Raw genomic sequence first — 23952 nt, forward strand, 5'->3', positions numbered from 1 at the left:
TACTTTAAAAAAGTGTGTCTCAGTAAATTGTAATTTACATGAGTTAATAAGATAAACTATAATTTTACATTTGACTGTAATTTAAGCAGTGTAATTTTTAAAATTGTACACTGATGTGTGTACACTCTTCTGACCTGTTGGCTCTTCTCTCTTTGTGTGTCTGCAGGAAAGCGGCCTCACCAATGCCAGATTTGTAAGAAGGCCTTCAAACACAAGCACCACCTCATCGAGCACTCACGCTTACACTCGGGCGAGAAACCCTACCAGTGCGACAAATGTGGCAAGCGCTTCTCCCACTCCGGTTCCTACTCGCAGCACATGAACCACCGATATTCCTACTGCAAACGGGAGGCGGAGGAGCGCGAAGCCGCCAAACAAGACAGCCATGACAACGGCGGACCCCTGGAGCCCACGGAGCTCCTTATGCGTCGAGCTTACCTTCAAGGACTAGGACCCTTGGGGTTTTCGGATCCAGAGGACCAGGCCGAGGACATTATGCGAGAGAATACCATCTTGAGAGATGGAACTGGGGGCGGGGCTAGACAGGCAGAGGAGGCGTATCCGGAAGTGACTGACAGGCAAGAGACAGGGTTGGTGGAGGAAGACGAAATGGAGGCGGAGGAGCAGAGATTTGACACTCCTGATGGGACAGCAAAGGATAAGAAAGAAAGAGAAATGACAGGAGGGACTGAGGACGAGAGTTCGGAAGAGGGGAAATTTGCGAGCAAAATAAATCCTGACGGCGAGAATGAGGATGCTGATTAACTACTGCATTTCGGATTTGTTGTTTTCTTATTCTCTCAAGCTTGTATTATGCCCTTCTTCCGCCCCTTTGGAGGGACTTTGAGCCAGATTCACACGTGTACCACACTGCCACGTCTTGGTTATCTGAGCGTGTGCCTGAAGCTTGCACTCTTCAATATTAAGAGTGGAACTCCAAACACAGGCATCAAAAACTAGGCTGGATCTTGAAGGAATCCATATTATGCAAAACTAAGTGAAAACGATTGTCAAAATATAAAAAATAGAAAGGTTTTCAAAATGTACAGTGTTTTCAGCCAGAAAGCTATGCGGTGCTGATTTCCATATAACTCCTGTGTTTCATTGTGGTTGTAGCACAAGCCTGGGAATTGCACTCTAAAAAAGTATTACAAAAACTGAAAAATAAAAAACACAAAAAAGAAAAAAAAACTTCTTGGGTTAAAAAAGATATTTGCCTATATATGTACTTATACTGCGCTTAAAGATGCAGTAGTGTGTCAGTGTTATATTTCGTCTATCACTAACTGTGATACCATTGGTTTTACCTTTCTTTACCTGACCAGCCACACAACGTTTGGGGTCTCACCATGGCTTTGTTAATGAAGCTACTTTAACTAAACGAAACCTATTATGATTCTTAAGCATACAAAGTCTTAACGTTGGCCAGGGGCGGATGGAAAGAAACTGTAATGATGACGGCTCATTGTATGAGACTGCGCCAGAACCCCTGTGTTTTTTCGTTTGAGAAAAGCCTTATATGCAAACCCTTTCACCTGTGTTTTCTGCAAGTGCCATCCTTGTACAGTATAATGCGAAGTCAACTATAGTGTTCTCTTTGCACCTGCTTTAGTATTAAATGAAATATTTCACTGTGTCATTTGAAATACCTACGTCAGTATTAGTATATCTAGACTGCAGTTGTTTAGTTTACATATTGTTTGTGCAATTTTCTGTATTTTTTTTAAGATCATCTGTCAGTATTACCTTGGTTTGTTTCGTTTTGTTTTGTTCAATACAAAATTTGTTTTTATTTTAAACTACCATTTTATTTATGTGACTCATTTTATATTTCCTAATTATATTTATTTCATACTGTAGTGTACAGTATTATAGTTCCTTGATATAGATATATTTTAGTAAATAAGGATCCTTACAAGTGGAGCAAATTTTACGTAAAGAGAGCATTTATTGTATCTGGAGCGATCGCTGTGAATTGCTCTTCATACTACACTTACCTGATGAAGGAGAATCTACAATTTGGGAACTTTTGATACAATATTGTGAAAACACTGTATTTTTGACTGAAAGGAAAAAATTCCACTTTATTCATCTTATTTGTTTTTCCTTTTCCCTTTTTTTTAGCTAAAGAAATAAAGGGGGGCTGTGGTTGTTGGGATTTTTGAAATGTCTGTTGAAGTATAATTTAATTTTTAATTTGTAATTTCTCTTGAAAATGAACTTGCTCAAATAAATGTAGCCCAATTTAATTTTGAAAGCCTATGTAATGTCACTTGAAATTTCACTGAAATTACTCACAAACTGACAAACACGCATTTATTATGATTTGGTTATTTCAAATACAGTACAATCATACACATATAAAATACTCAACAAAGACAATGTATAAATAATTGGCTTATTAGCATTTTTTTGTATAATATAAGCATGTATGTATATATGTGTGTGTGTTTCACACAGAAATATGTTGTTAGTGTCATCCATATTATAAATCACCTTACAGCTATCAAAGATCAGACTTTAATGTTCCCCAGTATCATTTTCTCAGCTATCATTTAATTAATTACTGGAACCTTTACCTTTTGATGTGAATTACACATAGCAATATAATCCACCTTATCAAAGTCTCTCACAGTATGATAGCCTTCTATTAGTCTCTTTGAAGTTGAATGATGTTGGGTTGCGCTAAATTAACATCAGCTGCAGGCTGCCAAACTGACTGTGAAGTCTCCACATGAAACTCTAAGGAGTTTCATTAACCATGACCTTGCTAATTTTCTCAACTCACATACTCATCTCAAGTTTAATTTTCAAGGAACCATTCACGACACTTTTCTACCCGCAGGGATGTACAGTCAATTTCATTTTAGAAGCTAACAGTACTGTATAAAGAAACTATATAAAAACAGCATAAGTTTATTCTTCTGCAGTACACATTTTTTCACTGCCCAGTTTTTGTAGATGGGTTTAACATAAACAAATAAATGCATGGTTGTATACATTATGCATGTACGCCTGGAATAAATATTTGGAACAATCTACTTTAGACTATAAAGATTGACAGTTTAATGCTAATTAAAATTGCACTGACATACTAGTGTAATTATTGATATGACATGAAGCTGGGGCAGTCATTCTGTTTATGCAGTCCTCCTCCATCCAGGTAAAGTATAATTTTGTAACTGCTGTTATACCAGACCCATACTTGACCATACACACTTACACTCACAGTGCATATAAGAGAAAATAAGAGGTCCTGTGTCTCATTGAGGCACTTCAAAATAGTAAAAGGATAAACGTTAAAATAAGGTTTAAACTCATTTATTTAAAATTGTGAGTAGGATCTGCTGAGCTTGTCATCCGTTGCCCTGAACACGCACGCACGCACGCACGCGCCCGCACAAAATTAAACTTAAATATAAAAGCAAAATATGAATCGAATTCCTAGTAAAGTAGACAATTACAAATACCAATATACAAAACATTTTTTGCATAAATTTGATAAGAAAACTATGTGATGATAACATTCATTGTATAGCTTTTAATAAATACATACATTAGAAGCAATAGAAGTCTTCTGAAAAAGACGCTTACATCTTTCACACATTTACAATGTCATACATCATTTAGATTTATGGAGATCCCGATTTGATTTATTATGATTTCACAGTAGTAAAAATTGTAATTAAACTAAAACTGTAATGTATATTTGATATATTTTTAGCGGGATGATGCAGTGTCACAACCCTATATGTGAATACTGACAAGATAAGCCAAGACGCGCAGCTATAACAATATACAAAGCGTGGAGACTGAGCTCGTTTCAATGCAGTGTTTGTGAAGCACATGCAGATCTGAAGAGCGTCCTCGCGCAGTGACGTCATGACGTAAAACAAGCCAGACTTTCAGGAAGAGGTAAGATTGAATACAACACGCGGGTATTTTACTGTGTTTGACTGTCGTTTACTGATTTAAAACTTTTAGTCGCTTTCAAAGGACGTTATTAACTAAAAGCTGCCTTGAATATATTCTTCTGTCTCACCTCTAAGCCGTCGTCTTCAAATGAAAAGTGCATTTGTTCTCGTTTCTGGAATGTAAATATGAAGATGTATGGAACATATTTTCTTTGTGTCGTGTAACTTACTGTACAGTGCAACTTTGAAAAGCTGTTTAAAATAAATATCAAACGTTTTGAAGGCATTGTGATCATCCAACATTAGTAAAATATGTCGTGGTTACTGTTACGTTACATCTGTTTAAACTGACTTTATAAATCCACTAAAAAAGTCACTTGCACCAGTTGTTTAAAGTAAACAAAAATGCCTGAATGAAGTAAGTTCAAAGTAAATGGCAGTTGGCAGATGACAGTTGTTATAATTTTTGCATCTTTGCAATGAAATTCATACATTTTTCAATGTAGCTTAAGTGTCAAAATATCTATGTCATATATATTTTTGGGAGGACACTGTAAGTTTGCTAAACTAAACACATGAAACTATCTTTAAAATATTTTTTTCACACTTTACTCTTAATGTTCCCACATGAAGTAGTGAATTGGTAAATTATAGTAAATACTGTAGTACAGTGCAGTAAAATTCCTAGATTCTATACTGGTTTTAAACCTTACCATAGTAAATATTAAAGTACACTATACTGCATCTTATCAATTCACTATAGTTATTACTATAGATCAGTGGTTCTCAAACTTTTTCCGCGTATGGCCCCCTTGTGTATGGTGCATTCCTTCGCGGCCCCCCAAAAATTTTTTTATAAAAAAACTATTCTAAAATTTAACATTTTAATTAAACAAAACATATTAAGTTATACAAAGTAGTGCTGTTGGTTAGTAGTCTTATTTTTTAGGTTTAATTACACAGAATTCATGATAAATGGATGTATTTTATAAAATGTCATAAAACTGGGGCCCCCCTGGCACCATCTCGCGGCCCCCCCTTGGGTGCCCCGGACCCCAGTTTGAGAACCACTCCTATAGATCACAAAGTGTAGTAATTACTATTATATACTACAGTTATTATAGTAAATACAAAAGTATTGTTCATGTTGATTGTACTCCAGAAACATCCTCATGAAAGTTACCTCATTTAGTTTGAGCTTTTTGCATTATAGAAAAAAATACCTTAAAATATAAACATTTTATAGTGCTACTGTATCAATAGTCTGAGCCATTAGGAGCATGCAAGTGATTTTTTTTAATAATCCTTATAAGGATATTGATTAACATCTGCTGATCTATGGCTATAGCTGCTGGTAAGTGAGATACTGTATCAAACAGAATGTTATCATCACAAAATAATTGTCACAGATATTGCCACAAAGTTTTTTTTAAACCACCAGAATTGTGCTGCATATCATCAATCATTACTCTAAAAACTACAATATGATGCAGAGTAGTTGCCGCAGCTGTTAATACAAATGCTTTCATGTGGAGCAGCTGTGTTTTGCTTGAAATGAGTCTAAGAGAGGAAGTGGAGAATGCAACCTTAAAATGTCAAAGTCGCATGGCTTAAATATGCATCATGGTGTTTGATAACTCTTGTATTGAGGAGCAAAGTGACGTGGACGATGTTGCTCACAAAGGTTATTGCTCTCACTCATTTTTGGGTTCTATTAGGATTGTGATGTTCACATCTAATGTTCCTGATGATTTTAGCATATTAATTGATATTATGTAGACTACAATATATGTTTTTATTTTTTTGCCATATATTTTGTAGGTCTGCATTGCTTATTTTGACGACTAAGTGAAATTTGATTGCACTGTATTGGAACACTGTAGTGTTATTATAAACCATAAATGAAGGACAAGCCGTGCTTACACTTTTAGCCGAAAGTGGAAATACACACACACATAGAAACATAATTAGAAATGTGGGTACTTTTGGTAAAATGAAATTGCTTCACGGTAACTTGGAACATTACATTTGCATATTCATTCCAGTAAATTGTTTAGATTAGGAGTGCAGTGATTTAAGTAATAAAAAAGTCTTATAAATAATGAATGATATATTGATAATGATATATTTCTTGTAGGTTCGTTCTTAAATGTTACCAAAAATAAATGCAGTGCATGCAGCATACTGTATATCTTTCAAAGTCAATCGTATTTCTTATCTGATCAGTCTGTATAGACACAATTTCCTCCATAAGACACTTTAAATAAGACCTTTTCAAATTGTGGTTGTGCTAGACCATTTTTTTTTTCTTTTAAAGATCCAAATGATTTGTAAAGGAACCAAGCGTTTTAAATATAGTCGACCGAGCTTTTGTTTAATTCAGATTGTTGTAGTCTGTCACCTAATTGTCATCCATAAATGATAAAGAATCAGGTTAAACTCTTCAATTCATGGCACACGATTAGCGTGCCTGTCGCTCGCTCGCTTCATCTCCCTCGGCCGAGTGTGCAGTGATTAGCATGTAAGCGCTAGCATGTAATTACAGCGCAGCTTCTTTTCCTTTAATGATTACTGTTAACACAAAGCCTCTGCTGAGGTGAATGAGGACACAGCTCACTCTATTAAAAGACAGAACAGACACTTGTATAGGCTGAAAATTTAATTCGTGGAAAATGTGAACTTCCTCTCGCTTTTCTAATGTGAGATCAAAGGCGTTTATGAATAACACTTTGTGCCCTCGGTGCGTGTGCTGAACCTTCTGATAGTGTCAGCGTCTATCTGAGCATTTGGAATTAAAAGGTTTCAGGAACAAATGACTATCATTTCACAAGGCTTAATAGTGTTTTAGTTGATTGGGATGCCACTCAGCTTGGCAGAAGCTGTCTGGAGGTTGAAGAATGTGTGGAGGCAACATTCATTAAACCAGTTTGTTAAACAATATCATCATAGAAAAGATTTTTTGACGCATTTATTTCATGCAGCTTGAGCTGAGGAAAATGTATTACCCATGTCAAATGACAATTCAATGAAAATGAAAGGAAGGTTGGATGGTTGAGCATTTTTGTTAATTAGCTTTTCTATTTTACTCATTCTGTATGATTTTGAACAACCTTCGGATGTGTAACGTCAAAGATTTAAGATATTAGTCAGGAGTATCTCAGTGGTATTTACTCATCTGACCCCAACTCTTGGTTTTAAAGGGATGGTTCGCTTTGGGGTGAGGATTTTGTCGTCATTTACTCGTTCTCATGGTGTTCTGGACCTGTTTGGGTTTCTTTTTTCTGATGAACACAAAAGAAGATATTTTGAGAAATGATGGTAAACACACAGCAGTAAGTGACCATAGACTTCCATAGTGGGAATAAAAAATATGATGGCATTTAATTGGTACCGTCAACTGTGTTCTTCAAAATATTTTCTTCATCATTTATCACAATACTTCCAAAATATTTTTTTCCTACTATGGAAGTCTTTGGTTACTTACTGCTGTGTGTTTAAGATCATTTCTCAAAATATCTTCTTTTGTGTTCATCAGAAAAAAGAAATTCATACAGGTTTAGAACAACATGAGTATGATTAAATGATGACAAAATTTTCATTTTAAAGTGAACTATTCCTTTAAGGGGATTTTTATATTTTTGCAATAAGATAACTTGTTTATACAATTGAGCAAAACAGAAAATAAACATGAACTATATGGTTTGGTATATTCAATGTAGATGTCCCATGAAGCCCACTGTCTGAACTTTACGTGGCTCAGTGGGGCTGGCCCACTTATTTATGATAACCCAGACAATATACCAAATAATTTGTTTTCCTCTCTGTGGGTTTCACAATTTAATGCGAACAAGCTTTTGGAAATGTCTGTTGCAGCTCTTGATTTGACCATTCATCACAAAACTCTTGTAGCACTCATCTGTCATCATGACTCAGAGAGAAAGTTAAAGCATAGGCTGTTTTTCAGGTTAACTATTCTAAATTGAGTTTTGATTTCATGTGAGTGGTAAAACGTATGCAAGTTGGCGTAGATTTGTTTTCATCGGGGGTGTTAAAGTCTCAACTGTATGTTTTTATTAATCATTCAGTAAATATTGGGGCTTGTTGAGCATGAGTTTTCTGTCTTGTCATGTAATATGTGATGAAAATTATGCCAGTGTAAAGAATAAATAAAATTCGCCAAAAATCTCTAATTACATCCCTCCATTTTTAAAAATGGTTTTAATTATTTTAGGTCTGTGCCCAAATGTATTATTCTTCATTTTTTTAAATAATAATTTTAATGTTAATATCATGGAATATCATGTCCCAAGAAAACAATATTTTGAAGAAAGAGATCTTCCAAAAAATAAAACTCGCCCATATGTACGTGACTTCCTTTATTCAGCTGAACACAAGCAAATCATTTTATTTTAAAATGCCATTAGTATTTGGTTATCTTCTCATAACTAGTTGCAATATGCATTCAACTTCTTTTTCGAGGGCGCATGATGCGAAGCTTATCACAACCTATATTTAGCCTGTCATGTGTGTGGCACGTCATGTCAAAATATGTGTTCGGTGCGTCATGTAAACTTACGTGCATCACGCGTCTTTTCAAATATAAAAGTGATAAAAGAGACGCCCACATTTGCCAGATACTGGCTTAATCTGATGTGTAATCAGAGTTTAGTGTTAAGTTAGTTTCTTGTGTTTGTGAACGTGTCTCTTTTATCATAAACCCTTTCGACGCGTGTGCAGCAGGCATGTATTTTGACGTGACGCATGAAGCACGTGGTTCGCATGGTGCAACAAACGCATATTTTGACATGACGAGCAACACACATGAAACTCCGAACACGTATTTTGATTTCGCGCCTCATGGAAGAGAAGTTACCAGCCGCCTCTGGGCAACTGCACGTTTCATCACGATACATGCAAGAACCATTGAGATTTGACGTTATTAACGTTAAAACCTTTTTTTCAATACAAAGAATCTTTTGTAAAGCAGAAAGCTTCTTCAGATGCTAATGGTTCTTTATGGAATAATTTAACCAAAATTGGTTCTTTTATGACATTGTGAAGCACCTTAAAGCATTACTCAGTTTTCTAAAAAATAAATAATAATAATTTTGATAACTTACTTACCTCCATGTCATTCAAATTGTTGATGTCTTCTTTATTTAGTCGAGAAGAAATTAAGTTTTTTAAGAAAAACGTTCCAGGGTTTGTTTCTCTATTTAATAAACTTTATTGGACCCCAACAGTTTACAGTTTTAATGCAGTTTAAAATTGCCGTTTCAAATTAGCTTCAAAGGGCTCTAAACGATATCAAGCAAAACGATTTTCGGCAAGGAAAATTTAAAATGATGCACTTTTAAATAGGGCTGTACGATTCATGCTAAAATGTGAATCAAGATTTTTCTCCATGGGAATTGAGATCCCGATTCTCTCACCCGATTCTCTCACCCGATTCTCTTTTTTTACAAAAACATTTATTATGCACTTAACTTAAAAAAAAAAGTGCTACCGGACTTTCAGTTATAATAACGTCTCTTTTTTAAAAGTCTCTTTTCTTTATTTAAGACCCCTTAAAATTTAGAGTTATATAAAATATATTAGCTGTTAAATAGCACCTGTGCTTTTTGTACTATCGATCTGCCCAACCTTAAAACTTTAAAAACACTAAACCTTTAAAAGACTAAACGATCAACATTTTGGGGCATCAGAGAGAAACGCAGACATGTTACAATGTTCCCCCCGTGCTTAAAACCCTTTCTAATGAGGAACTTGTGGCGGTGACACAGAGTCCGTTTCTCAATCTGAAGGCTGCAGCCTCTGGAGGTCGCATTTCTAAGCTGCACATCATAATTTCAGAATATTAACAATTAACGTTATAAAGTTGACTACTATTTTTAGTTAAATATAAATTGTTGTAGTATGTTTATGACTTGCGAATGTAATGCTCCGTTAACTTGAATGAACCAGGCTTGATGACGTATGCAGCCTGCATATGCGACCTCCGGATGCTGCAGCCTTCCGATTTAGAAACGTCCGGAGGTAAATCATTTCCTGGCCTTCTTTCGGAACCAAAGTTGTTGCATCATCACTTTCTCCGTCGCCACCAGGATATTCCACAATGACGCTCGTTTATCCTCTCTTTTTGTGAAAATTGCCGCTCCAAATCCACCAAGTAAACGACTGTGTTTAGGTGTTCCGCCTTGTTATACGTCACGCGATTGACAGCAGAACGCCGCACATGAGATGAGAGAGGAGAGACCCGATCGGGTCTGAGTGGTGCAGGAATAGGGTTTGGTTTTTCCCTGTATAAGTGTGTGTTAGCAAGTTTGACTGATATTATAGCATCTTGGATTGTAATGTAAATGGGTGATTCTCACGAAAACTTGGTTTTAAAAATGTCAAGCATGAAAATGTAAAAATTGCTTAAATTTACTTTTTTTCCCACCAGACATTGAAAAACAAAGTCTGGAGTAAATGGGAACATTAATTTAAAAACGTTTTCTTATCATTTAACACTTTTTGTAAAATAATTAAAAAAATTAGTGCTAAAAAATCTCATTACCGCAACAGTCAGAAAACATCAACACTGACATATTTTCAAAATGACATGACAAACCTGAAAGAACATAATTTGGAGATTCTGCACATGCATTTAAAATCAAAGTATTATGCTTCTATTAATTAAATTAACATTTAATAAGTATCTGTTGCGGTAATGATAATCAAAATGTCGTGTAAGCATAAAACATCCATTTATTTTTTTTCTTAATATTTTTGTGTTAATTTGATTAAATTACAACATAACGCATGTTCAAACACAGCTGGACACATTGCGGTAATGAGAATTTCAGCAGAAAATGAGATAAAATTTACAATTATAAATTCTTATGTTGAAATCACACATTGTGCAAGGTAGAACACAGTATTGTGTTAATTCTGATGCTTTTTAATGTTACTATATTACACATTTTAAAGCTAAAATCATTAGTGCCGTGGTGTTTCAATGGTTTCGTGAGAATCACCCAAATACTGAACACGTGAACACAGCATCTGAATACAGGGAAATACTGTATATGCAAGTGAATTGCCGTCATTTAAAATGAAGATTGCATTTATGTATGAATCGAGATCGTGATTCTTTTTCGATTAATCGTGCAGCCCTACTTTTAAATCACAATTCTCCCCCTGCACCAGCCGTGCGACGCACCAACTCGACCTCACGCAATGCCTCATCATGCAAAAAGGTCACAGATGATGTATGCGAAACTAACACCAGTGTTTACAAGTATGGAGAAAGAGGACCGTTCTGATGTTGTTGTATGTGGAATGATAATTAATGTCTTTGTGTCAGTTTATTCTTTAAAACGGTCCACAAATGTGCATTTCACTTATGTAATGCATGACCTTTCGACATGCTTACCCAATTACGTGAGGTCGAGCTGGAGCATCACACGGCTGGTGCAAGATAAGAAGTTGTGGTTTAAAAGTGCTTATTTATCTTTAAACTGCATTTAAACTGTAAATTGTTGGGGTCCAATAAAGTCTATTAAATTGAGAAAAATCCTGGAATGTTTTCCTCAAAAAAATTTTTGGAAGACATGGGGGTGAGTAAATTATCAGGATTTTTTTAAAGAAAGTGGAGTAATCCTTTAATTTTTAAGAGTGTATCTCAAAAAAATAAAAAAATGTTCTGCCAAAAATATTATTTTGCTTCAGAAGTCATTATTTCCCAACTGGAGTCATTCGGATTACTTTAATGGTGGATGTATGTGCTTGTTGGAGCTTGTTGACCCCCAGATATAAAGATAACATAGTGGGATTTGAATATAAAATTATTTGCTTGTGTTCAGCTGAAGAAATAAAGTTATATAAATCTGGCAAATTTGTTACTGAAGAAGGCTTATTAATACCTCAAAAACACATACAGTATTAATACGTCAAAGGTACATACTGGTTCCAAATACCTAACAGTACGTATTAGGACCTTTTTGAAGGGTTCTCCCCCTGCTGGGGTAGATATTCTGACCAATCTTTGACCAACTGTATTATTACTTCATAATGATCACTACATATACCTTTTTTTATTTTGTTCCTCACTGAACAAGCATTCTTTCAATGCCCCACTTTATTTTCTTGGTGTTTTCTCTTGGAAAAAGCCCTGGTTGAGTCTCATCCTCATGTTGTTTCCTTGTATCACTCGAGTCTAATTTTAAGTGATGAGCCGTGGCTTTGGTCTGCTGTGTGGGAGTATATAATCCAATATTTCATTCTGGCTGAATTAGCCCTCCAGAAAGACCACATCACTTTAAGGCGTCCTCCTGCCCTGTCTGAGTCCATTGCGGGTGATGACGCACACACACATACACACTCAAGACATCCACGGATGGCTAGAGGCTGTTAAAATGAGGTGTCGCGAGTTGGCTCACACGCTCCAATGCGCCATGTTTCTGGGTGCTTGTCACTGGGCAGTGCCATGCTATACGCCCCCCTGTACTGGCACTTATTGGTGCCATTGGTAGAGTCACTTTCACTGATGGGTTTAATCGTCAGGATTGGTACTGGCTCTGAATATGACGTCTTTATGCTCTGCCCCTGCGGATGGATCAGATGCATCCCTTTTTTCATACTCTGAGGCTGTGTCTCTCAAAAGCAGCCTCTTCCCCAGTATTCAGAGAGCCAAAGGAAATCCTGCATTTCATCTGGAATAATGCAGATTAGATAACAGCCTGTCTCCTCGGGGACCAAGTATGTTTTTCTGTGAAAGGGGAGGATGGAATATGTTCAGTTTACATTTATGGATAAATGTATAGGGGCTGGTACACTGACCTTGATTCATTTAAAATGAATCTGCGTTTTTGTATTCAAAATATTCTGTGTTTTAATACTTTTATTTTTTATATATTAATATCATACACAAACACTGTCAAAAAAAAAGGTCACAATATGTATCCCAGCTGTCACTAGGGCACATCCCTTTAAATGGTCTTAATATGTGCCATTGTAAATAATTGGTACCAATGTACCTCAGGTACTAATATGACGTATTTAGGTCCAAAGCTGTATTTTTGAATGGATACCGCCCCAGGAGACAGAGCGCAGCGCGTCATAACCTGAAAACCACGCCCACCGGTGGGAAAGCAATCCAACTGTCTCCATTGACTTTGTATTGCGAAAGGCCGCCTCCTTGTCATTTCTGGCTTATAACAAAAAACTGAATAATGCATAAAAGCTGCTGGGTGACAATATGTACAGCTAACAAGCCAAAGAACCCAGAAATACGTTTTTATAAGCTGTCGAGCCGTAAAACCCAGCCTTTAAGGAGAATAAAGTGGATCGCCGACTACGTTTCCCCCTAGTGGACGTAGTTTTACTAATAGTAGTACTATGAAAAGTTGCCTGTTTCCATTTTTGTGTCTTTAACATTTTTTGAAGTCGACAGCTTTTAAAAACGTATTTATGTTTTTTTGGCTTGTTAGATGTACACCTTGTCACACACCAGCTTTTAGGTATTATTCTGTTTTTATGTTTAATCTGTAAATAAGTTTTTATAAGCTGTCGACAACAAAAAACGAGCGTTTAAAGACATAAAAATGGATACAGGCAACTTTTCATAGTACTCATATTAGTAGAACTGCGATCACTTGTGGGAAACGTAGTCTGCGATCCACTTTATTCTCCTTAAAGGCTGGGTTTTACGGCTCGACAGCTTATAAAAACGTATTTCTGGGTTCTTTGGCTTGTTAGCTGTACATATTGTCACACAACAGCTTTTAGGCATTATTCAGCCCCCTGCTACAAGCCAGAAATGACAAGGAGGCGGCCTCTCGCTATACAAAGTCAATGGAGATGGTTGGATTGCTTTCCCCCCCGGTGGGCGTGGTTTTCAAATTTGCATAACTGCGCTCTGTCTCTATACATATATATATATATTTTTTTCTGACTGTCTATGTTGCATATAAAATATTTTTATACTGTCTTTACAGATATGTGATAGGTATGTGTCTTGTGTTTTTTAAAACCTAAACGGCTTACACTGTACACCTGCATACACCTGTAGCTTAGTTGGTAGCATTTAGTTAGGTCGTGGGTTTAAGCCCATGGTAACACTCATACTGATAAATTGTATAACTTGTCATGCATTGTAAGTTGCTTTGGATAACAGCATCTGCAAAATATGTACTCTATTGTGCAGAATGCCAAATTATTAGAAAAAAAGTCCAAGCTGCTACTACTGTCAAGCTAAATTTGATATTTGGTCACTCTCACGAACCTGAACATTCTTCAAACATGAGGGGAGTAATAAATAATAGCATCATTTTCATTATTGGGAGAACTTTCCTTTTAATTTCCCTGTTATACGTTTTTTTTTTGGTGGCCCATTGCTTGAGTTACGCTTCATGCACAGATGCTTTTTGAATGCGCTTGAACGATGACTCAGGATTCATGACATGATGTTGTCATGATGGTGCTGTTTTTGGTTGTGAGATCAGGCAGCACGGGGTTTCCCTTTCACTTGAACCGTGTTGGGCGGAACACATCTACGTTAACCCCTCACTTTCCTCTCCATGTTGAGGTTGAATGCTTTCACGCCTTACCTGTGTAACATTCAGGCTCTGAGTTAAAGGGTAAAGGTAAATCACTGTGCGAGAAAAAAATCCCACTCGGTGTATCCGAGCGTTTGGAAAACCCCAGCCTTTCAGGTTAGATGCTTAAACCTACATTGCTTCTCACATTTCCCTTTCCCTTTTGCGATGTTTTGGTTCATTTTCACATGTGTGCTCGGCAGTGTTCTCATCTATCGGTAGAGAATAGTTTGTTTGTATGGTTATGTTGAATCGACGGCTAAAAAAGTAAAAATTTGTTAATACGGAAGCCCAAGTAAACGGCTATTGCCTGTGAGTGTTAGCCTTACGTATTGCGTGTTTGATTTATTTGCCAAAATAACATTAAGATAAATTTCCTGCCAGTTTTCTGAAGTATTTAGTTTTTTGCTGCATAACTCATTTTGCACTTCAGTTATGACTTGACCCTCCGCTGTGACACGTTTATGATGACATTCTAGGTGACTTGGAAAGTACTGTACGTGGGTGAATTTTTATTAACACCCCTTCCAATATGTAATCATTGTTCATAAGTTATTAAAATGCTATTTCCATTATGAATATTGTTTATGGTCTTCATTTATGTGAGTCATTAAAAAGGTAATTTTCAAATTTCATTTTATGCTTGAACGTTTTCGTTCTTTTGAACAGTTTTCACATTTCTGCCTCTCTCGTTGCAGATATCAGCTTTGCTTCTGTCTGTTTGGCCCGTCCATGAGTGTGTTGTTGCTGGAGGCCTTTAATGGCGGCTCTCACAAACAGCTGCTTGATCTTCTTCAGGAAGGTGTTGAAGACTGTGTAAGCTTCACTTTGCCTGCAAAGAAATGGCACTGGAGGGCCAGAACATCAGCCCTGTACTTTATGCAGACAGTTCCAGCCAGTTCCTCCTACAGGTCAGAACACCTGTATCCTTGCATTTGGTTATCAGAACACCTGTATCCATGCATTTGGTTATATTAATAAAAGTTTATTTTATATATAATAACTTTTATTTTATTTAAAACATTTATTACTTAATAAATAAGAAAATAAGGTAACACTTTAGTATAGGGATCAATTCTCACTTTTAACTAGTGTCTTATTAGCTTACATATTAGCTCTTTATTAGTGCTTATAAAGGACATATTAATGCCTTGTTCTGCATGAACATATTTTACATCCCTTAACCCAATCCAATACCTAAACCTAACGTCTACAACAACTACCTTATTAGCTATTAGTTAGCAGTAAATTGGAAGTTTACTGAGGCAAAAGTCATAATTAATAATTAATAAGTGTTCCCCATACTAAAGTGTTACCGAAAATAAATATATAAATGAAGTTTTATCTATTCATGAATATAATAAATAAATAAATAAAATATTGTGGTATTACTTTAAAAAAAAGGTTGTATTTGTTAACAATTAGTAAATGCATTAACTAACATAAACTGTCAATGAACAATAGCTACAGCATTTATTAGTTTTGGTTCATGTTCATTTTAGCATTTAATGATACACTCTAAAAAATAGTGCTAAATAGCACTGAAAGCTCATAATCATATGGAACAATTTTTGTGCTATATAGCCCCTATAAAGCACCTATGATAAACCATCTGGGGGTGATATAGCACCAGATATGGTTCTATGTAGCACCAGATATGGTTCTATATAGCACAATATGGTTTTACACAGGTACTATTATTAAAATATGTTTAAAATGTTGACATTAGTTAATGCACCATTAACTAACTTAACTAACATGAATAACTTTATTGACATTAGCTAACATAAAAAAAAACTAATAAATGCTGAAGAACTATATTATTTGTGTGTTCATGTTAGTTAATGCATTTACTAATGTTTACTAATACAATCTTATTGTGAAGTGTTACCAATGTTGTTATATACATCTTATGTACATAGTTTTTAAACATGTATTTAAATTTGTATGTTTGTATATTTGTTTTGTTTTGTCTCTCAAACATGTAAAAGCTAGTTTTTAGTTCCAATTTCTTTTATGTTTAAAATAATATAATAGTTGTATGGTAAATTAACAATAAAATTATTATTATTATTATTATTATTATTATCAGTGTTGGGGTAACACATTACAAGTAACGTGCATTCTGTAATAATATTACTTTTTAAAGTAAGGTAGAGTAAAGTAACACATTACTTTTTAAATGTACTCATTAATATTTGAGTTACTTTTTCAAAAAAATAATGCAAGTTACTTTTTTTGTTTAATTAATTTGATTTAAAAAAATGATGTACTGAATTAAACGAAACGTAGTCACATTATGCACTCTATGCTTACACGCCTGTGTGGGAACAGTTTGAGTCAGAAACTGAGATGGCAGGCCAGAGCTCAACATTTTGTGATGAAATATGCAATTTCTGAATGTAGAACTTTTCAGTCATAAAAACACCTGCAAGGCCTGAAAGAGATCACGCCTCAGCCAAGAAAAAGTAGCGCAAAAGTAACTAAAAAGTAATGTAAGCATTACTTTCCATGAAAAGTAACTAGGTAACACAATTAGTTACTTTTTTGGGAATGACTTAATATTGTAATGCATTACTTTTAAAAGTAACTTTCCCCAACACGTATTATTATTATTATTATTTTTATTATTATTATTAGTATTAATTAAAACAATATTATAATATTACTGAAATGTAATATAATGAATAATATTAATCATGTAATTAATAAAATAAATAAGTCATGTTTCAATTCTACTTTACATTTATTGAACAAAGAGTGTGAATATTTACTCATTTGATGTAAATGCACCAATGTAATGTGAATGCAATATAATGAAAACAAACAGCAATTTCTGCCTTTTATAACATCACATAAGGTTTGTATCTAAACAAAAGTTGACATTTTTAGACAATTAGTCAAAAAACGTTTGACTAGTTTTGAAAGTGCACTGGTTAGGCAGCTGATGCAAGATAAACACCATCCGTTCATTTTATCAGCCTAGATTATCTTCTGCATATGATTATATTCAAATTTGAAAGGGCAATTCATGACAGACAGTTTATACACTAAATTATCTATATCACGTACAAAACCTCTATGAAGAGTCAGTTCGAATCGAGTTTCTATAAATGCAACAAAAAGACACAAACCCGTTTAGAGAATAGGATCCGATGGGGACTTTCTTGCTTCCTTTTAGGGACAGAGAAACCGCAGGTGGGTGGGGGAAGCCCTGAACATTCCTTCAGCTGCAATCTCATCTCTCTGCACTCGAAGTAAAGCAAAAGACAAAACAAGCACTTCATTCCTGAAGCCTTCAAATGTGCACTGTCATAACTGTTGCTTACGTGTCAATAGCCTTAAAATCTGATCAGCGTTGCCATGTCCTTGTATTTGAAGCGACTTGTTGTTTCAAAATATGTGTAGCCCTGGGTTGTGTTTTTTGGACTTGTATCCAGAATCCAGTTGTGTATATGGGTTTGCCATTGCTGAATCACAATGACCGTTTACTAAAATCAGTATTTAGATATCACTACCTAATGTTTGAGCTTTTGCATTACAGGATTAATGATCGCTGTAGTTTGTAGTGTGTTTCTCCTTTTCACAACTCCTTCCTATCACTTAATGATGCGTAAATTGTGCTTTAAATGACCGGATGTATAATTGCAATATTCAAGATTATTATTATTGTGATTGTGATGCAATTTTGCAAGTGTTTGATCAGATCAACGAAATCTATTTTTATTGATTCCGTGTAATCTCCATTCAGGCCTGGAAAAAAATTAAAAGGTACTAGGGCTACAGACAGTGTGCCAAGTGCAACGCTTGCTTTTCCAGTCCGATACCTTTGATCAGGAAACTCCTATGCAGTTAGAAACCTGACTAAGCAGAGAAATGCTTGCCCACCCACTGTTGCATCTTATCTTACAGGTTGCTCACAGACCCGTAATGTCTGGTTTGGTTACGGTTTTGTACTGGAAAAAGTCAGTGGGCGACAGTTACGGTCATGTCACGACGGAATGGAATCCTGCAATGGCTTGCCAGAAGCAAACTGTTGTGAGGGATGCATACACACCTAATCTAGGCTATATATTGTGTGCTAGTTTTTGAAGACAGCCAGTGGTGGAGTTATTAAAAGTTCTTGCACCATTTAAAAAAAAAGTTTTGGTAAGACTGAAAATCGCTTAATAAAGTGTATACGATCTGCTGTTACGCACACAGATTCAAATCTCCCTCCTCGCCCACCACATTAACCCGGCTGACCTAAAAAGATGCATGATCTCTGGCCTCACCTCCGGTTCAAAGGGAACCAACATAAGCCCTCCTGTTTTATTAGTATTGGATGCACTCCACTTGATAATTTCTACCAGAGACAGGAAAGCAAAGCTAAAAATAGAAACCTCCATCATATGGTTTGACTTCAGAGTTGCACTCGGTTAAGGATCAGGAGGTGACGTTTGGCGCGCACGGTCCCTGATGGAGATGCGGAACTGACTAATCCTAACACAGGGGCATGGGACGGTAGAAGCCACCCATTCACCCTGATTTGAATGGGGGTGTGATTGGTTTTTCGTATAGTTAAGATTAAGAATTGGTTAGGGGGAGCTGGTTGTAGATTAGCATAAAAGGGACTTTTCGACAGTGGTGGAGTCACGGTCGTGAAGCCGCGGGCTCCCCACATCAAAGAAGCTGGCGAACCGGCTGCAGGGTTAGAATGACAGGCAGTCGGGCTTCGGAGAGGAGGCTGGGTTCATTTAGGGAGACCAGAACTGAACTTCAAAGCCATCGTCCCATGGCTCTTAGCACATACAAGAGTGAAATCTTCGATGGTCCCCTACTTGGGTATATAACTAATCTTAAAGGAGCGTTCATTAAACTCAGTAATATTTCACTCTGCGAGGAGTGAGACACATGGATTTCTGTGTCCATGTGTGTTTTTTATTATTTTTACAAATCAGTTTTTGCATCGTGTTAAACATTTAAAATGCCAAAATATGACTATATTTCAACATATTACTATTTTTTTTAGATTAATGTACTGTAAGATTTAAATTCTTGTTTATTGACTCAGTGTTTAAAATGTAGAAACTTGAAAGACTTAAAGCTGTTAAAAAACAATATCAATTTAAACACTCTTCCTATTTATACATCAGTTTACCCACAATTTTTTATATGCTCCTAAACTAAATATGACTAAGATATGAAAATATATAATTTTATGAATAAGACTTAAAGGAATAGTCTACTCATTTTCAATATTAAAATATGTTATTACCTTAACTAAGAATTGTTGGTCACACTTTATTTTACGGCATCACTGTTACAGTGTAATTATACATTTAAGTACTAAGTAATAATCATTAACAACATGTACTTACTATAGGGTTGGGGTTAGGATTAGGGTTTGGTTTAGGGTTAGTTGCATGTAATTATGCATAATTAACTGTTATTAATAATTACATGTAACATGTGTAACAAAGACCCCGTAAAATAAAGTGTTACCGAATTGTTGATACATCCCTCTATCATCTGTGTGCATGCACGTAAGCGCTGGAGCGCGCTGCGACGCTTCGATAGCATTTAGCTTAGCCCCATTCATTCAATTGTACCATTTAGAGATAAAGTTAGAAGTGACCAAACACATCAACGTTTTTTCCTATTTAAGACGAGTAGTTATACGAGCAAGTTTGGTGGTACAAAATAAAACGTAGCGCTTTTCTAAGCGGATTTAAAAGAGGAACTATATTGTATGGCGTAATAGCACTTTTGGGAGTACTTCGACTCGGCGCAGTAACACCCTCCCTCTCCCATTATGAGAGTGAAAAGGGGAGCGGACTTTTCAGGCGAGTCGAAGTACTCCCAAAAGTGCTTTTACGCCATAAAATATAGTTCCTCTTTTAAATCCGCTTAGAAAAGCGCTACGTTTTATTTTGTATCACCAAACTTGCTCGTATAACTACTCGTCTTAAATAGGAAAAACGTTGATGTGTTTGGTCACTTCTAACTTTCTCTCTAAATAGTACCATTGAATGAATGGGGCTAACCTAAATGCTATTGAAGCGTCGCAGTGCGCCCCAGCGCTTACGTGCACGCACACAGATGATAGAGGGATGTATCAACAATTCTTAGTTAAGGTAATAACATATTTTAATATTGAAAATGAGTAGACTATTCCTTTAAAATAGGCATTTCACAGTCCAAAATGTAAAAAATATGTAAAAATAATATACCACATATATTAATATTAACACAATATGGTGTTTGTACACACTGACACAAATGCTTTCTGTTTATCAAGTATTTGATCAAATTTGTTAAAATATTTTTATATGTACAAAGCAGTTTAGCCAATTTAATAAATCATAGACAAATTTTAGCATAGCTTAATAAACTTTTTTTTTGTTTAGTTTACAGTTTTTCAAAATTTTACTTTGTTACAATGCAGCTGTGCAGAAAACAGACAGTAAATACTGTGCAAAAGTCTTAGGCCACCATGCTACCAATAGATTTGTTGTTTTTGCAATGTTATAGTGATCATATATAATTATTTCTCAGTCTCTTTATTAGAATACAACCAGAAAATACAGGAAATGTTTATGTAGTATTAAAAACAGTATAAAAGTATAAGCTAAAGTTTCAAGTATTTAGGGTAAGCTCCCTTTCCACTTGAGCAATAGCAGGAAACTGCAGGTTCTACCAGAAAGACTCAGGAGGTAATGTAACATTTGATAGCATTTATTTAACAATTTGTAAGCAAAAGGATGTAGCTATGATATAGTTCTTTGGCGTAGAACCCCGTCCATAACTCAGCCGAAGGGTTGTAGCTTTCCGCAGTTCCTGCCTGAGATGAAGGCAGGGGCGGAGCCTACCCCCGATGTATGGATTGGGCCAACCTGGTGGTGGGGAGGTGAACATCAGCGTCAGCATCTGCACACATCTGAAAATTGTTTTGTTTTTTATTTTGTGTACATATTTCCTGTATTTTCTGTTTGTATCTTAATAAAAAGAGTGAAAAATAAATATGGATGGACATTAAACTTTGCTAAAACAACAAAGCTGGTGATGGTGGCCTAAGACTTTTGCACAGTACTGTCTATATATAATATATAGTAGAATATAGTAGAATAATAATATCAACATATTATTTCAAATATTTTTATAACCAGATTTTTTGAATTTCTTTCTCTGCCGCAGAGTGTTATTCACCAGCTCTGTTCTCAATCTTGCTGAGCTTGTAGCCCTGCGTCCTGATCTCGCCCGTCTGAAAAAGGTTCTGTACTTCCATGAAAACCAGCTGGTCTATCCAGTCCGCAAAAGCCAAGAAAGAGACTTCCAGTACGGCTACAACCAGATCCTCTCATGGTAACAGCAGAGTTTCATCAACATTACAGAAGTATCTTTAAACGAAGAACATGCATATAATGTTTTACATATGTTAATACACAAAAAAGTACAGTTTCTGTTATGGGGTGCATTATAATGTACTCTGTTCCAAAATCTACAGAGCTGCCTTCATAGGCAGCTGCCTTCTATGACAGCATACTAACTGTTATGGGATTTCATAAGTGACTCATTTGGAAAGCTGCATAGCCAGCAAGTACACACCAGTATTGCTTTCAACACCATCTTTTTATGATTCACGATGTATAACTTTATACAAATATTCTGCCTGAGAAAACTAGTTACGAGTTCCTGTGAGATCAGGCTGGAGAGTCTTGATGTATTGTGCTGTTTATGCACTCTTGATGTAGTGTACATGTCAATGTAGTTTGCTGTTAGCGTGTAGGTAAGCTAGTGACACGATAGTCTAATAAGCACAACAACACACAGTACAGGCACATATTGGACACATTTTTTTTTTATTTAGAAAGCAGCAAAATGAAGAGGCCAACTTTTCAAACAGCCTTTGTTTGTAAGTACGCCTGTAATGCCTTAAATTGATGTCTTAATAGGCAGCTTACTAGGTTTTGGAGAAAGCTAGCGTGTCTGAGACAGAATAGTTTATCATGTTCGGTACTTGGCATGATGCGCTTGGTAATTATGGGATCGTATAATGGTGCTCTAATACTTAAGAACTCAATGTTTTAAACCCTAATGTCATAATCAATCTTGATGTTTGAAAGAAAGGGTTTTAAGCGCTCTAATTGGAGTACATTGTGATTGTTGTTTGTCAGAGTATCATGTCAATAATTTAAAGGCCCTTTGCTTGCTCAACTTTATTAACGTGGCAGAACAGTGACACAAAGAAAGAGCTCGGCTCTTCTAATTCACTCTCTAATTGAACGCAATGTCGTGATTGATTCTGGCAATTGGGGTTAATTAGTGCGACATTTAAAAACATGGTGTGTTTGTGTCTGCAGATTCTAATCTGCATCTATTAGATATTTAAATTGACTAGTTACTGTTTGTTTGTTTTTTAAAGCATATGTTGTTTTTATGAACAATAATTGTCAAGAATTCATTTAATAAAGGGGCATTATTGTGAAACGCCTGACATTTTGTGCCTGCAATTATTTGAAAGTGGCCAATTTAAGAACACATTTTTATTAAACTCTTACTTTTAGAGCTGAACAATTAATCAAAAAACTAATCGGGATTACAATTATGGGTGAAATAATAACATAATCACCAAAAGCCTCAATTACAGCTGTCCATTTGTGCTCATTTCTGTGTGTTTCGGCAGCGAGATTGGGCATCAAATACAGTGGTGAATCAGAGATTTTAAAATTGATAAGTTGATGTGTCCTTTATAATATAATATGTTTATAATAACGGTACTTCAAATGTATTGTAAGTACCTTTAAAGTGCACCTATGGTCTGATTCATGATTTTACATTTCCTTTGGTGTGTATTAGTACATGTTAACTAGGGCTGGGACAACGCGTCGACATAATCGACGACGTCGACGCAAAAAATACGTTGACGCAAAATATGCGCGTCGATTCGTCAGACCCAAAAAGGCGGCGCCGTAGAGTAGTAGCAACGTGAGTGGCTTCAGTCCACGCTGGTTTCACAAATTCACACAGCAAGGGTGAGCAGTGCCTGCGGCCGCGCGGCGCATGGTTTTTTCAGCGCCCATGTTAACAATCATGTACTCCGCCGCATGAGCAGCGCGAGCTCGTGGCTCTGTAGCAACAGTGCTGCAATCGTTTCTGCGTCGGTTCTGCTGCGCTGCTCACGCTCAATTAAAGTGAAAGTGCTTTGTTTATGGTTTAAATGCTCGTGGATTTACGCGAAAAAGTGTCATTTTACCATAAAATCATGAATTTGATGCCAAGTGTGTATTAAACAGTCATTTGAGCAATTTAACAGAAAGCAATGAAATATGTCACTGTTGCCAGAAGACTTCACTTTCATTCACTCTCTGTCCAGCAGTAACTAAGTCCTAATCTATCTTAACAAACTTAAGAGAAAGAGATTTAATAATATATGTGTTTCTTAAGTCTATAATTGTGTTTATATCTGTCATTAAATG

The 23952-nt window shown here is 35.9% G+C and overlaps 2 protein-coding genes across 7 annotated transcripts in view; both read left to right on the forward strand.

The window, feature by feature from the left end:
* Window positions 1-2249, forward strand: part of zeb2a (zinc finger E-box binding homeobox 2a) — a 63878-nt gene extending 61629 nt beyond the window's left edge. For all 5 annotated transcript variants that reach the window (XM_055214495.2, XM_055214493.2, XM_055214496.2 and 2 more), the window contains one exon: window positions 167-2249. In XM_055214495.2, the coding sequence (XP_055070470.2) occupies window positions 167-765 (599 nt within the window). In that variant the 3' untranslated portion in view covers window positions 766-2249. The remainder of the gene's footprint in view (window positions 1-166) is intronic.
* A 1513-nt stretch (window positions 2250-3762) lies between these two features.
* gtdc1 (glycosyltransferase-like domain containing 1) overlaps window positions 3763-23952 on the forward strand; it is a 53902-nt gene continuing 33712 nt past the window's right edge. The window contains exons 1-3 of one of the 2 annotated variants that reach the window (XM_055215796.2): window positions 3763-3915; window positions 15193-15405; window positions 21671-21838. In XM_055215796.2, coding sequence (XP_055071771.2) covers window positions 15227-15405; window positions 21671-21838 — 347 coding nt within the window. In that variant the 5' untranslated portion in view covers window positions 3763-3915; window positions 15193-15226. The remainder of the gene's footprint in view (window positions 3916-15192; window positions 15406-21670; window positions 21839-23952) is intronic. The other variant, XM_055215797.2, reaches the window with a different exon arrangement.

The sequence above is a fragment of the Misgurnus anguillicaudatus genome, chromosome 17 (assembly GCF_027580225.2).
Source record: "Misgurnus anguillicaudatus chromosome 17, ASM2758022v2, whole genome shotgun sequence".
NCBI lineage: Eukaryota > Metazoa > Chordata > Actinopteri > Cypriniformes > Cobitidae > Misgurnus > Misgurnus anguillicaudatus.